The following is a 16,922-nucleotide window of genomic DNA, read 5'->3' on the forward strand; positions in this document are numbered from 1 at the left end:
GCCATTGCATTCTTCTTCCAACATTGCTATTACTTTTCCTGTTGCCTTCTTTAATTTCTCACTTATGTCAGTTTCTCATAGTTAATTCCTTAAATAAATCAAGCATTTGGTTTGCTCTTCAAATGCACTTGTGAAGCAGGAAGCATTGCACATGAACTATACTGCCTGTTGTGTATGTAATGTACAATAGCTTTTGATCATTTATACCTGCAGGAAGTTTGCACATCAGGTACAAACTAGATAGCCATCAAGATCCTGATGTCTTCAGCATCAATATCAAAAGTATGGCTGATGGACAACTGCAACACGTGAAGATTAACAGAGAGGAGGAAAGGCTCTTTGTAGAGGTAATTCAGTGAGATTGTGGATTATCATAAAAAGACAGAAAATGCAAAGCAAAATCAATGAAATAGTTACAGCGAGGCAATTATCTCCAAGTAGACTGTGTTTTAATATCTCAAGTAAATAAGCAAAGATTAGCAGACATGCTGCACAGTTAGACAGTCGTTTTGGTGTTCATCTTGTCTATTTCATAGGGTCAATACCTCCTTATCATTTTTTATGAAGACATAAAAAACTGTTTGATGGTTAATTTTTCACAATTTGTGAAATGTGTATGACTGCTGTCATTAATTTTGGGGCTTGTATTTTGCTTTTTGTTTTAAACTATATATCAAACTACAGTGTAAATATCTGACCTTCTAGATAATAATCTAAGCCTATTAGTCTAGTTTTCTTTGTTCCTTTTTTATTTGTCTCATTTTCTTTGTTCCTTTTTATGTCAAAGGAATGTGACTATTAAGGAAAATATTTTTCTTATTTTAAAATATTTTTCTTATTTTTTTTGTGGAATTTTAATGTTAAATTGGAAGTATTTGATTTGCTAACAGTAGATACTAGCATGTAAAAAAGTCTTAATTTTTTAAATTAAAATTTAAAAGCCTGGGATGTTACAATTTAGTATTTTGAGGCTAGCACTGTTTTCTTAATCATGCATTGGTATAAGGCTTGAAGGTAAGAGGTTCTAGAGGTACCCTGGGGGAAGAGCATTTAGAGTAAATAGATAATATTTGATGTTTAGGAATTAATTGTTGAGTGCCTTTTTAATGAAAAGAGCCTTTTTCATGTTTTTGAACCTTTACCATTTTTATTAATTTTAAAGATAAAAAGAAGGCATCAGCCCAATCAATAAGATAAATATAGGCTTATTAAGTGGGAAGCTTAAGAAGTATCACAGCTATAATCAGTGATCTGCGGAAGCTGATCATCTATTTCCTGATTAATTTTTATGCTATAACTAACAAATGCTTCCCTCAGGTTTAGGGTTTTTTTTATTTTAAACCTTGATCTTACCTACTTTTTTACTAATTTTGACAATTTTTTTCCATTATTTCACTTTGTTCTTTACTGCATCATTCTTCAGGTTAACCACAATGAAAGAATGAAGTTTTTTCTGACTTCAGGCACAGAATTCAATGCAATCAAGTCTCTCACACTTGGCAAGATTTTAGGTAAGTGGAACACCACAGGGTTTTCTAAAACATAGATCAAAATATCATCATGGCACATAAAAAATAATAACCCTAATTTCATTGAAAGGCATTTGTTGTCTTGGATTTCATTAGACACTGAGTCACAATCAAGGTAGAAAGTTCAGTCTTGTTGAAATACAAATATAATCATGGGTAAGTGCTTCCTGAAAACTTATCAAGTAGGTTCCATTAAAAATAATTTCACACTTCTATCTCTCATTTTGCAATCAAGCATTATGAAACACCACTTCTTTTTTTTTTTTTTTTTTTTTAATTAAATCACTGTGAAATCATACACAAAGACCATAGAATTCTAGTAATCATGTACAGTATTTGAAGAACTTTCTATGATTAGATTTTGTTATAAACAGTTAGGAATAAGGTAATGTAAGCAAAAGCTTTGCTGGCATTCCTTTAAGCTATGACAAGTTATTTTGTCTAATGATAATTCATCAGAAGCTGTTTTTCTGTAGTAATGACCAAAATGGAAGTTACCTATCTACAATTACCATTCTCTCAATTTTGTTAAAATAAAATAACCTGAGGTAAAAATCTCAAGTTCTTATTATTTTCATATTCATCACATAAGAAAAACTCATTTACAGAGGGAGATATGCTGATGGTGAGAAGTTAAAGAATGTTTATCTTTTCTCCAAAGTAATTTGAAGTTTGTGTTCCTATGTTCCCATTTGTGTGTTCTTCCTCTAATAGTACTTTTTTTTTTTTTTTTTTTTTTTTTTGAAAACAGGCTTGTGATATATAGTAACTAAGGGTACACTGACCTTTTCACCATTTTGTAGTTATGGTGATTATCATCAGTCAGTATTGTTGCTGTGAGGGGCGATGAGTGTGGTCGGTGAGCCACTGTTGCATTTGACCCGTTTTCTTTTTGAACTCACTATTGTTACTGTTGTTCTCTTGTTATATTTAGTAAATTCTTTCTTTTTACTCAACCCACGAATCCTCTTCTTTTGTCCCTCCCCTATCTTACCAGAGGGGGAAGGGAGAGGTGAATGGCCGGACACATGGCGTCTGGCTGCCGCCTGAGTTCAAACCTCCACAGCCTTCCACAAGTGGTCCTGGGCTAAGCGTAGAATAAGTAGGTTTACCAAAATATGGGCTATCGGAAAAGATTATACCTACGTTTATAGACCTTAAATGTTTATAATTTCATGTCACACAAGTTATAACCATTACCAAAACCAATTGTGTATATTTTTAATAAAAACAATTTTAAACAGAAATTATGAACAATGTTCCAAAACAAGATTGGGAAATGAACTGCCTCCCTCTCTAGCAATTTGGTGCTTGAACATTTAGTGAGTAAACTGCCTACAAGGAACGATAGTTTCCCATTCTTTAAAAGTCTCTTAAAGTAAGCTAAAGTGTTAACAAAGGCTTTTTGTAAAAATAAAGTCAGAAAACATATATGGCATAGAAGAAAAGTCATCATCTAAACTTAGTATAGATGATATATGAATTTATCTTTCTCCAGCAGACTTATAGGAACTATTTACATGTTTTATATAATACCTACCCTAACCCAGAAGATCAAAAAAGTGTCTTCACATTCAGTTGTACGTGGTTTAGTTTAGAGGAATTTTATTACTATGTACCTGAGTTACCCCTCCAGGAGCCATATATCTACCACTTTTTGTAACTTTGGGAATAACATAACAGCTTTGGTAAATCAAGGTTTCTGCCATTGTATCAGAGCCAGAAATACTGTCCTGGCTATCATAGCAGAAAACAGTTATGTTTTCCCAGAGAGTCTCCACTGACAAGCAAAAGAATGAAAATAGTCCATCATGCCACCGGGTGGAGGCAGTAAATCTCTGCCAGTTGCTGTCTGACCTCTATCGGTATTCAAGTAATGTAATCCAAAATGTGTATGAAATTAGTTTCCTACTCTATTCTGAGTAAAAATTAGAGTTTAACTCTCTTTCACACATATGTATGCATACATGCCACACATATACACACAAAAATCAATTCCAAATATATCCCCTTCTATATGTAATCTCAGCCAGAAAAAAAGACTTCTTGAAATCTTCAGTTCAATTTCACAACAGGAAAGAATAATTAAGATTATTTCTGACCTGTAATTGTTTAGAAAAGTAGATATGTGAGGGGATTAACTGAGAGAGATTTGAATGTGATAGTTCAAGGGTAATTAATTTAATAAGCTGAGATATAAGATCATACAATCACAGAATGGTTTGTGTTGGAAAGGACCTTAAAAGATCATCTAGTTCCCACTCCCATGCCATGGGCAGGGACATCTTTCACTAGATCAGATTGCTCATACAACCTGACATATAAACCTGACATACTGACATACAACCTGGCAACTTCATACAATCTGACCTTGAACACGTCCAATGATGGGACATCTACAACTTCCTGGGACAATCTGTTCCAGTGTTTCACCACCCCCATCATAAAAAATACCCCCACATTTTCCTTAAGTCTAATCTAAATTACCTTCTGTCATTTAAAAATTATTACCCCTTGTCCTGTCGTATAGACCCTTGTAAAAAATCTCTCTCCAACTTTCTTGTAAGCTCCCTCTATATATTAAAAAACTGCAGTAAGGTCTCCCCAGACCCTTTTGTCCTGCAGGCTGAACAGCCTTAACCCTCTCAGCTTTTCTTCATAGGATAGGTGTTCCAGCCCTCTGACCATGTTTGTGACCCTTCTCTAGACCTGCTCTAACAGGTTTGTATCTGTCTTTTTCTGGGAACCCCAGAGCTAGACACAGCTCCTGGAAGGGTCTCACAGGAGCAGAGTAGAGGGGGAGAGTCACCTCCCTTGGCCTGCTGGCCACACTTCTTTTTGTGCTGCCCAGGATAGGGCTGGCTTTCTAGGCTGCAAGAGCACATTTATTGGCTCATGTCCACTTTTTCATCCACTAGTATTCTTAAATCCTTCTCCACATGGCTGCTCTCAATCCATGCATTCCCCAGTCTGTACTGATACTGAAGATTATCCTGACCCTGGTGCAAGACCTTGCACTCAGCCTTGTTCAGCTTCATGAGGTTCACATGGGCCCAATCCTTGAATCTGTCAAGGTTCCTCTGGATGGCATCCCTTCCTTCTAGTGAATCAGCTGCACCACTTGGCTTAGTATCATCCACAGGCTTGTTGAAGATGCTCTCAATCCTACTGTCTATGTCATTAACAAAGAAAATGAACAGTACCAATCCCAATGTGGACCCCTGTTACTGATCTCCATTTAGACATTGAATAGTTGCCTTCAACTGTTTGGATAAGGTCAACCAGTTTATTCCTTATCCAACAAATAGATAGTTGTGGTTTTCAATTCTGAGAGTGTTATTTAGAATAGGTGGAAGAATAATTTTGAATATATTATAAAATGCATACAGTCATAATTGCTCTCATAATTATGGTAACCAAATGCTAAGTAGCTTAAATTGCATTAACTAATGAAATTTAAAGATCATATTTAAAGATTTTAAAAAATAAATATCATAATTATTGTTTAGTTTTGAATGTTTAGAGGAATGTCAGTGTAGCTGATCTGTTTTCTTACTAGAAAAATGTCTAAGAACCTCTAACACAAAAAGCAATGTATATTACTTTTGAAATGTAAATTTTCTTTATTGAACTCACAGTCCAGGAAAGAACTCGTATGTAGATATGCACAGAGAATGAAAAAAAAAAAAAAAAAAGAAAAGCAGCATAATTTTAAAGCAAGATTAGCTGAAAGATAAACTACTAGAATAAATTTGTTTAAAATATTTCAAAACCCCACTAACTGATGATAAAATTGAAGTGGTTTTAATGTTTTGAAGTGTAATCTATTTTTTCACATAAGGGTAATACTAGAGTGGCCAGTACAGAATTAAAGGGTTTGTATTTGTTATGAAATCTCATACCAAATCTTGCATCAATTTTCTTTAAAATGTGTTTGAAGCAATGTAATTAAATGCACATTTTTAGGCAAATATCAATCTCTTTTAATCAGGACCAATGTTGTCTCTTCCAGGGAAACCACACTGTTATAAAAGTTCAGAGGTGGGAATTTCTTAAGTTATATGATGGCTTTCCACCACCACATTAATGTGAAGCGTGGAGTTACAATGACCTGTTGGGGAACTCAGCCCAATTTGGCTCATTTTAGAGATTCTCTTCTGAAGAAAATATATGTTATACTTCTCTCCCTTTCAAAGGATTATGATATTGAAGAGCTGCTGTTTATTTTATAAATCTGACTGCTTTGAGTCCTGGTTCCTGTGAAGTCATGTCTAGAGATGGAAGGAGATTTTGTGAAGACAGTGGCAAAAATTGATGAGTGCTGCAGTGAAGAGGTCTAAACAGAAGGAGTAACAAAATATGAAATAATTTTTTTTTTTGTAATTTGCAATGTTGTTCAGGAAAAAAACAAAGTTTTAAAGTAGGTTTGAAAGCTATGCATTTTCTAAGAATGATCTTCAGTCAGAGAAGTACTTGGCTGAGATCTTCTGCCATTCTACATAGCTCAGTTTTTCATTGAAAGCAAAGCTGAGAGCTAGCAGCTGAATTTGTTTTGAATTCCCACAAAAAACCCCAAAACAAAACAAAACAAAAAGTCACTGTTTTTCCTCACTTCCCAGAACCTCCAATTTTAAGACCTCCAATTTAAAGACATTTGAATTTATGTTAAGCAACATTGTGACAAACTAGTCAGGGAACTAGACTGTGTTGGGACTCAGCAAACTATGTGAAGGTTAAATTGTGAGGGAAAACAGAAGCAGCACACTCAGCCACAGAGTTCACAGGATACAAGCCAAAGGGCTCCTTATGTTTTGTTTTTCCTTCTAAGAAAGTACTTTCTATCAAAGCACCCCACACTGAAGAAACCTCTCTTTTTACAGCAACCCACTGAGAAAGTAATTTACTTCCGCTGAGTAAAGCCGCGTTTACCCAGCACAAAGCTTCCTAGCCGTCCCCAGGGTGATGGTGAGGAGTTATAGACAAGATTTTTCTTCAGTGAGAGTTACTAACCTTTCCATGCCAACTGAGATAAAGATAGGCCTACAACAAGATTTGCTTAGATCTGATTTATACACAAAGTTTCACGAGCTAATATGTGATTTTAAGCTAATTCACTTAAACAAAGGCATCACGCTGAATATGGACATCTCCAACATGTAAAAACTGGTTATTTAAGTGATAAATAGAACCCATTTTTTACTAGACTCTTAATAAGAAGACCTAAATTAAACCAGTAAAATATTTTGTAGCCACATTTGAAATTTAATTTCTGTGTATTCAAACTATTCCATTCTATTTGTAGTGAAATTGGTGTTTCTTACATTATTTGATTCTGAAATGACAAGATTTTATAATTTAGTTCTCTCTTATGGGAATATCTTTGAGGATAATTAATAATTGCACAGCTTGCTTAAGGTCTCTAATTATTATGGTTTTATAGATAAAGGAATGGTGGAATTGCAAAACTTTCAGTGTGATCCAATAATTTGTAAAAATATAGTGATAATTCAAATTGCTAATTTGAAAATCAGACATTTAAAACAATAAAGTCTGGGTACTCCCAAAAAAGACCTGCAGTGAAGTTCATGCTAAATAATAGATGCTTTAAAATTGTCCATTTCTCTTTATGCAGCTTTTCCTACTATGTGAGTATTTGGGAAATCATATAGTAATAAAATAGTAAAAGTCGGTCTTTTAAAGTTGGTTTAGAAAAGTATTTAATATAAGCCTGTCAGTGTAAAAGATTAATTTATATGCAGCTCTCACAATTTAAAGTACATATTAATTGTAGTCCAGCAAATTTATGTGCAACATTTTTTAAAAATTTTGTTTTCATCAGATTTTCAATTTGGTCAGCCAAGCTTGTCAAGGCTTACTTACAATATAGAAGCTTTTTGAGATAATTATTTTGGGAAAGAGAAAGTTTCTATACGCTTGCTATCTTGAACAAAATAATAGTACTTAAAAATTCAATATTCAGTAATTTAATTTGATGAAATAATTTCATTGGCAGAATATCTGCCTTCTAATATTTTATTTTTAAGTTTTTCTACTCAATCTTAACAGTGTGAGAATGACAGCTCCACAAATAACACCCGGTTCTGACTTCTGCTTCCTGGATTTGTATTGTTGAAAAAGCAGCAAAAAATCTAAATGACAGAACTATCTATTACTTGCCATTAATCAAATTGTTTTCTTTACTGGCATTTTTTTCATCATTAAACTTCTGAAACAAATAACAAGGAAGAGAGTACTAGACCATTTTGAAATGTTTTCAAAGGGTGTTCTATTGTGCACAAAAATCAGAAAAATAATTGTTTAATGACATATTTTTCAGTACTTTATCTTCTTCTGGTTACTTCAGTCAGAATAATAGATTAGCTTTAGTAAAATAATGTAAATATTTTAGTTAATATTATCATATTTAAAAAAAAAAATTGTAGTAGTGTAGCGGCATTTATGTGGTTACATAATAACCACAGGACAAAACCCACCAACCAACCAGCCAACCATATATGATTCAACTGAAATCAGTGGGTGTATAGATAGAATTAGTTTTAACTGTAATAAGCACTTTTAATGCAAAATCCTGGGAATAATAAAATTTTCATACCAGCACAGGCTGGTATACACAAATGTGAGATTTTGTGGCAATTCTTCAAGGCACGTTAGTACCTCCAGCTGGTAATTTAACTGTGGAAGTTAAATGTGCATTACTTTTTTCTACTGAGCAGATTCATAGAATCATAGAATAATATCTCAAGTTGGAAGGGACCCATAAGGATCATCAAGTCCAACTCTGGACTTCTCACAGGACTACCTAACACTAAACCGTATGACCAAGAGCATCATCCATCCAGATGTTTCTTGAACTCTGGCAGGCTTGGTGCCATGACAGTTTCCCTGGGGACCCTGTTCCAGTGGCCAGTCACCCTCTTAGTGAAGACTCTTTTCTTAATGCCCAATCTGAACTTCCCCTGATGCAGCTTCATTCCATTTCCTCACGTCCTACCACCGGTCACCAGAGAGAGGAGATCAGCACCTCCCCCTCCACTGCCCCCTCTGAGGAAGTTGTGGACTGTGATGAGGTCACCCCTCGGCCTTCTCCAAGCTGAACAGACCAAGTGATCTTAGACACTCCTCCCAGGTCCTGCCCTCAAGATCTTTCATCATCTTGGTTGCCCTTCTCGGGACACACTCTAATAGTCTGATGTCCTTATGCCGAGGCTCCCAGAACTGCACACAGTACTCGAGGTGGGGTGTACACCAGTGCAGTGCAGAGTGGCACAGTCACCTCCCTTGACTGGCTGGCTACGCTGCGCTTGCTGCACCCCAGGACACGGCTGGCCCTTTTGGCTGCCAGAGCATGTTGTTGACTTATATTTAACTTACCATCAACCCAAACCCCCAGATCTCTTTCCATGGGGGCTACTCTCCACTTCTCATCACCCAAACTGTATGTATAACCAGGATTACCCCATCCCAGGTGGAGAATCTGGCACTTGCTTTTGTTAATTCTCATACTATTGGTGATTGTCCAGCTCTCTAGTATATCTTGATCTCTCTGTAAGGCCTCTCTACCCTCTAGGGAGTCCACAGCTCTTTCTCATTTAGTATCCCTGGCAAATTTATTTAATCTACATTTGACTTCTGCATCCAGATCATTTCTAAAAACATTAAAGATCACTGACCCTAAAATTGAGCCCTGGAGAAGCCCACTGGTGACTCTCCACCAGCCTCATGCAACCCCATTTACTAAAATTCTTTGAGCCCAATCTATCGGCCAATAATTCACCCAACGTATAACATGTAATTTTAAAACAAGATAAGATTGTACAGGAACATGAAAAATTTTGAAAACTTCAACATCATAAAAGCAGAAAGGTCAAAGCTAGTCTTATGGCTGCACAGTTCTTATCTTAAAATGTTCTGCTAGGAACTGTATGTCTGCTGATTTTCACTATTACTTCACAAAGAAAAGAAGGTTAAAGCAGAATTCAAAGAGAGGGTTATTGAGTTTGTGTTTTGCACGGGTTTTTTTGAAGATGGCAATGTAGGTGGGGTAATTTAGTATTTCTGATGAAAAAAATTTGAGTACACTTATCAAATGAATTGCTATAAAGATGCTTAAGGATGCATAACTGCTGTTTACTATAAAATACAGTCTCTGATATGTAACTTGTCTTTGTGTGATTTTTAGTCAGTTAAATTTGACTTAAGCACTAAAATAGAAAGGAATTTTCCCTACCTAAACCTTTTAATTTTACCAGCAAGACTGCTTGATCTAATAAATAATTTTACTCTATCCTAGCAGTATTTTCTAATTAATGAGTCAAGTGTACTCTAAGGATTTTAAATATCTAATTTCCTTCCGTATTATACACTTAAAACATTTTCAAGATGATTTGTATAAGAAACTAGAAAATAATAGAAAATGCTTCTCTCTTGAGGTTTTTGATCCTATGTATAGTTAGAGGTATATATTTTTATCACAAGGGGATAGGACATTTTTTTCTTGCCACCTCAGGTTAGCCTTTTTCTTAGGACATCCAGATCTAGCAGATCATTCAGTGTGGTGAGACAATCATTAGAAGCAGCGTATGCTACAGAGAGAACAGAGGCAGGTAAACATCCAACATTTTATGTAATCCATCAGTGTAGGTGAGGAGACTCTTGGCTAACATCCATCTATCTAATAATGCATCACCACTGCAATAAGCAGAGAGTAGTTAAGGAAAATGTTGCTGTGCTATTTTGCAATGTTCCACCAAAACACATCAGCTCGATTTTCACTGTTAATCTAATTGTATAGGGGAGTGCGTTGTACACTGGTATTCAAAATTGTTGTGGTAGCTATTGTAAAGATCACAAGTTCTTTCATAGGTTCTAAGACAAGTTCGAAGTGAAAATGAATGAGATTAAATTCCCGTTTTATTTGCACAAAACTTGAATACATGTGTGCCTTAAGAATCCTCTTTTAATATTTAGTACTTCCAGAGTTGCTTAAATTAGAACTGTCAGAGTAAGTAAACTGTTTTCCCTTTCCAAAGTATGCATTAGTGAGCGTTAGCTGGTGAATAGATAGCTCTGACAGGGTACATACATGCAGAAAGGTAGCTCAAGAGAGTAAGAGGGAGGATGTTTCCGCTTTTTTATTATTATTGTTTTTCCTTAGATGGAAAGATACTGATATTGTATTTAAAATGGAACACCATTCATTTTTTAGAATTTCACAGAAAGTATCTTGACAGATTTGCAGGATCTGAGGCCCTCAGGGAGTTTTTGTTCAGACAGACTTGGTGGTGATGTGATGGAGTAGATATATGAATCTGTGGAATGAATATGATCCAATACTATACATATTTATAAGCAGAAATCTAATAAAATATGTATTTTTCATGAATGCATTCTCTATCCTTATCTTTTTGTAGCATGAAAAAGTATTGCATTTTAATTTAAATATTTTAGTAATATTTGAATATTTTTGCTTTGGAACTTGCTATAGTAAGTTAAAAGCATTTGCCTCAGCAGACTAGCAACTCATCTATTTAAAAAAAAAAAAAAAAAGGTTGAATGTATCTGACTGTCTTTTCATTAAAGACAGAAAAGAAAGGGATTCAGTGAATCTACATATGTTGCTGTAACTCAGAGATACTCAGAGGAACACAGGTTAATTATTCATTTATTCTTCTGTCACTTTATTTTGTACATTTGCACTATGATTAATTGTGTTCTGTTCCTTTTGATTAATAGAAAACAACGATGTAGATGAGGAGACTATGAAGGCAAACTCTCAGGGGTTTATTGGATGTCTCTCTTCGGTGCAGTTCAACCACATTGCTCCTTTGAAGGCTGCACTGCACCACAGCAGCTCAGCCCCCATCACTGTAAGGGGACACTTCACTGAATCCAACTGTGGTACTTTAACTGGAGCTGACTCAACATCAAGTGAAACAACCCATTCATTTGCAGGTAGCATATGGTTATCACTTGTTCTGATCTCTGAAGCAAAATCTTAATAGAGTATTCATGACCTGAATCACAACTACCTTTTATGTTTTTTCCACGTGGGTTAACACCTCAGGAGTACTTTGAAAAATAATTCTCTTTTATATGTACTTCTTCTTTAGCCTGTCTCCCTCTGAATGTTTACATTTCTCTCTTCATCTCTGGAAAATATCATTGATATCACTCTTGTTCTTTGCATGTTTACAGACCCACAGTACTGCCACTGTTCTATACTGTACATGAGCATTAATCATGTGAGAATTTATTGAAAACTCTTCTGTTTGTCTGTCACTTACCTTCTTTCTGCTGCAGATCACTCTGGACCAATAGATGAGGGAGAGCCCTTAGCTAATGCAATCAGAAGTGATTCTGCAATTATTGGAGGTAATAGGGACTAAAACAACTCCATGGGAACAGGAACCTTTTTATTTCTAATAACTGTGAGTCTTTCAATGACGAAGTGAAGTCAGTTTAGTTTTGTGTGTATAAGGAAACTAGTAAAAAGATTTTGTTTTATTACAAGTACTAGACAAACAAAAATCAAGCTTTGTTTTAAAATACAATCAATAGCTCTCCTGTTTTCTTATTACATAAAATTATGCTATCCGTGTTTCTATACATTGGAACAATCTGTTGAAACACAAGATACTAACAAGATTTCCAACCTGCCTAATGCTAGTGTCTATGATTTTAAAAGCACTTGGATACATTGTGACAAATGGCATATGTTTAAAAAAGAACAATTTTTGCTCCTTAACTATGCCAAAAAATTACATTTTGCTAAACAGTCAAGTTCAAAATCTTCTTTAATAGATGTGAGCAACACAGATTTTTCTTGAGAAAATGGGGTCTAACTCTCCTTGAATCAATCTTTGGACAGACTGAGGCAGGTTCCATGCAGGTTCTGCATTTGGAAAGCAATGTACTCTTGGACAGACCATCACTAACTTTAACAGCTTAAAAATAAAATGCAGGTTAAAATAATAATAAAAAATTACTGTTGGTTTCTCCTTTATTTTCTTACTTTTTCTTTTGGCCACTTTTGTAAGCTCAAATAGAACTACAAATGAACATTCACAAACTTTTTTCAAGACACTTTTTTTGATCAGAGAAATAGAGGAACCATGTACACAGTTCAATTGCTCCTAAAGTGAATATGTTGACAGTCCTTTATTTTTTATGCCCATCGGAACAAATATGGTATAAAGCTTAGGACAGATGTCTTGTTCTTAAAGTACAGGACTGATAATCAGGATATGCAGGTTCCATTACTGTGTCTTTCTGACTGACCATCCTTAAGCCAAGATCCACCTGTTTTGTAGTGGGGAAGCCTACCTGTTCTGTCTCTTGAGCAGGAATGAAGGTTATTCAAGTGAGCCTTCATTGGGAGAGTTTGGGATCTGGAACACTAAGAATTTCAGTTCCTGTCAGTGGTATTGGAGCAAGTGTATGGCTATGTCTGTTCAGTTTTTTTTCTTCAAGGAATAATACTGTCTTCAAGGAATAATACTGTCTCTTGTGACAGTCTTCCCTTATGAGAATTTCTGGTGGTAGTTCTACTCTTGGGAGGCAGTGATGGAAGGAAACTTGTTTTCACTCATGAAGATGGTATTTTCACAGTATAATTCAGTTTCAATTCCCATTAGTTTTCAACAGAAAGAAGGCAGGGGGAGGGAAAGGTCATCCCCTCCATCTTTTAAATTCTGTATTCTTTCTTTAAAATTCTGTTTCCTTTCTGTTTCCTTCTTTAAATTCTGTTTCCTTTCTAAGGGCTTTAAAAGCCTCGGCAGACAAATGACATAGTGGGATTTGGCTGAATAAGTTGCCAAGACATCTCTCTGAGGATAAATGCATTTAGATCTACAGAAGGTGGGGTTAAGATAAGAACCTGCAGTCACCTGTGTATCTGCAATTTAAATAATGGTACCCGGTCTGATCAGTGCCTGCCAACAGCACACTACATGGTCAGTGACCTATAATAGAGCAGTGCTAAAGGTACTAAAATAAGAAGTAATAAAACCTATAAGATTCCTTGCTTGTGAAATGATACTTATATCTGTATATTTTTATACACAGAAACACTGAGAATTTTACCACTGAATTCAGTGAGGTCAGAATTTAAAAATATGGTTTCTGAGTTCTTCTATACGTCTAACTTTGTCAAAAATTACTTTGCTGTTTCAAAATATAAATATTATTTTGCTTAAATATCTGTACATAAAGATCACTTTATGTGCTAGATAATTTAGTGGGGGTGGTGATTTTTAACAACAAAGTCATTTTTGAACTTCAAGCTACTATAGTTATGGTCTTTTTAAGATATTAATAAGCTCACAATTTTATTATTATTAAACACATTTGGGAATATGCACTCACAAAATTTCTACTCTTTCTATGGTTGTTTAAAAGCCAAAATAAAGCAAGATGTACAACACTCTGTAAAGTTTAATGTAAGTACCCTTAAATGAGTATAACTGAGAGTTGTACCAATTCAGTTACTTCAGACAAGGCAAATTTATAGACAAGCCCTTAAAGGGAGCATGAACTGTGACTGTGAAACAAAGGAATGACTGTTATATTTAATCTAAATAAGAGCATATTCACTCAGATTATAGAGTCTATTCCAGAGAAGAAGATACCACACAAAAATGTTTTTATTCCTACCATTAAGGATGGCTGCACATATTAGAGGATGAAAAAAGGGCTGAATTTTGGATCATCTTTTTTTTTTATGTACAGTGCTAAGGAACTATGTATCTTTATTTTTCTTTCAGTAGTGGCCAAGTTATGCAGCAGATTGTTCCTTCATCAAGTGCAGCTGAGCCACTGCATTACAACTGTTTTCAAGACTGTTCAGTGCTTTTTTCTTTCCTGCAACCTAGTCTTGCTTTCTGCCTCTTTGATAAGCACTTTCTGCTTCCCTTCTGTTTCATTTCTCCTCAAATTTCTCTCATGCCCAATCTCTGAATCATGAATTTAAGGGCCTGAGACCATCATGAGAGGACGAGTGTGAAAGAGAGGAGATTATCTGGAAGTCTGTAAGGTCATGCTTATCTCTGTGGGAAGTATCTCTTTCCTTACTGTTCCTAATCTGCTGTGTTAGGAGCAGCACAGCCTGGTAACAGTCCAATAAATCTTAGTCGCTTTTAAAACTAAGTGCTGATTTGATTTAGTCTCTGTGTTAGGTATGTGGCATATATTGTACCTGATGAATCTCCTATATAAAGCTTATGCTCCTGCCCCTTTGCCTTCTAACTGATCAACTAGAATACCATAATGCAGGTGGCTGTACTGATGATGGTTTTACCCTACTAGATGGGGCTGTTAAAGCTGTTGGAAACACTTGCTCACTACCGTATGGGTAGTCAGGGACCTTGTTTACTTATGACCCCAAAGTCATACAAAGCAGAAACACACCTAGGATGAAGCTGAATATGAAGTAAGCCTTTATTTCAGTATTTTAGTATTTTAACCAGCGTCTGTTCATTATAATGATGCAGTTACAGAAATGTGAGCCCTAATTAACGTAGATCATGAAAATCTCTTCATGTAATTGTGATGTACCAAAGGCAGTCAGAGTGGGAATTTTCTTCCATGAGGCAGAATAAACTGTAGAATGTCTGTCCCATTTGACCTGATGATAGGTGGCTATAAACACTAGCCAATTTCCAGTGAAGTCCCTACGATGAACTGGTTTACATTTCTTTTTTTTTTTTTTAATAAATTCTCCTCATTAACTGCTGTGTTTAGTCAGAACCAGTCATCTGTGGTCTGAGCTAATTTGTGTGGAGTACTGGATATGAATAGGACTAATTCTATGCAACCATTTTTACTGCAGAGTGTCTGAGGCTTAAACTTTGTGGTGTATACAGGCAGGGCTGATAGAGGACCTGGATCATAAATCCAGATTGGTATCTTTGTCCTCACCCTGTTCTGCCTTGCTTCTGCTTTCCAGATTCCTTCACCAATCCTGCAGCAATGATAGGAGATCTGTTTAGCAGGTGAAAGCTCATGATGGGACATGTGTCCCTTTTCTCTCCTGATGACATGTGGCATGAGAAAGGGTCCTGAGTGACTAAGGAAAGGGAGAGTGTTCAATACTCATAGGAGCTGGGGAAAAGGGGAAAGTCATAATAGTGTCCTTTGTGCTGTCCCACTCTCTGGCAGGAAAGCCCCTGAAAAACGGCTCCTCAGATCTGCAGTGGCTTGAATTCTCGGCCTGACAGAGAGCTTGGTTACTGTTAGGTTACAGCTACTGTAACCTAAGTAACCTAAGGCCCCTGCTGCTCTTCCATCAAAAGTTACTAAAATTATAGTATCCTGAGGAAATTTTTTTTTTTTTGGTTACAAGTAGTGTGCAAAATTTCAAAACAATTACCATAAAGCTTATACTACAGTGCTATTTCTGGTTGGAAAGCAGTTATGTTTTCTTATTTCTTGGGTTTCCCTGTAAGACCCTCTATTATATGAGGGAGTCATTCCTTCTTTGTCCTACTCTGGCCCTTGAGTTGTTATTTGTCTATCCTTTCTTTTGACCTTTTTCTCTTTTCTTCTCCTAGGTGTGATAGCAGTTGTGATATTCATCCTACTTTGCATCACTGCCATAGCCATACGCATTTATAAAAAAAAAGGCATATACTCAAAAAATGAGGCAAAAGGATCTGAAAATGAAGACAGTGCTGAATCTGCACTGAAAAGTGAGCTCAGCATGCAAAACACAGCCAGTGAAAATCAAAAGGAATATTTCTTCTGATTGGCATTCATGATCTTATTGAATATCATAATGCGACAGTCTGACTTTCTTGTTAAGCCGGGGGCTCTCAATGAACAGAAAAAGCTCTTGCACTCTACAGTAAATGCAATGGATTTGAGACATTATACTACATATGTTCAGTCTCAGTGACTGCTATAGGGGGCTTCTTTAAATTACATGCATTTCTTAGTTACTATACTGTAAATGCATTTTATGTAACAGTGAATTAGATATTGTAACCAATTTCATTTTTGGTAGTTTCCGACTGTTCTGATGTGACCTTCTATGACTGAAGTTTAGCGTACATACTGAATATGATTTTTGAATGGGAAAACTGTTATGAAGTTGTTCCTATACTTTCTTTAAAATTTGATTCTGGAATTTTGTTCAAGGTGAAAGGTGGATTCTAATACTTTGTGTTACTAAAGAAATTCTGCTGTGTTCCATTATAGTGATCCCTCTTCATCAAACTGAAAATGCCTTTTGAACTGCTGTTGGCTAGTGTCAGCATCTGCTTGTGAGTCATGGAGTTTGGTGTCCAAAACAAACTGTACTCTTTCCTCTGGGATGTGACCAATGTCATCACTATCCCGTCTTTCTGACAAGCCTAGCAGGACTTAAAACTGAAGGGT

At 35.7% G+C, this 16,922-nt stretch overlaps 1 protein-coding gene across 1 annotated transcript in view; it reads left to right on the forward strand.

The window, feature by feature from the left end:
* Window positions 1–16,310, forward strand: part of LOC113490019 (contactin-associated protein-like 4) — a 234,238-nt gene extending 217,928 nt beyond the window's left edge. Inside the window, exons 20-24 of the mRNA XM_026866169.1 lie at window positions 214–347; window positions 1,424–1,511; window positions 11,283–11,501; window positions 11,850–11,921; window positions 16,097–16,310. Coding sequence (XP_026721970.1) covers window positions 214–347; window positions 1,424–1,511; window positions 11,283–11,501; window positions 11,850–11,921; window positions 16,097–16,290 — 707 coding nt within the window. The 3' untranslated portion in view covers window positions 16,291–16,310. The remainder of the gene's footprint in view (window positions 1–213; window positions 348–1,423; window positions 1,512–11,282; window positions 11,502–11,849; window positions 11,922–16,096) is intronic.
* Window positions 16,311–16,922: the final 612 nt, after the last annotated feature.

Source organism: Athene cunicularia, assembly GCF_003259725.1.
Source record: "Athene cunicularia isolate RWA chromosome Z unlocalized genomic scaffold, athCun1 chrZ_part2, whole genome shotgun sequence".
NCBI classification, from domain to species: domain Eukaryota; kingdom Metazoa; phylum Chordata; class Aves; order Strigiformes; family Strigidae; genus Athene; species Athene cunicularia.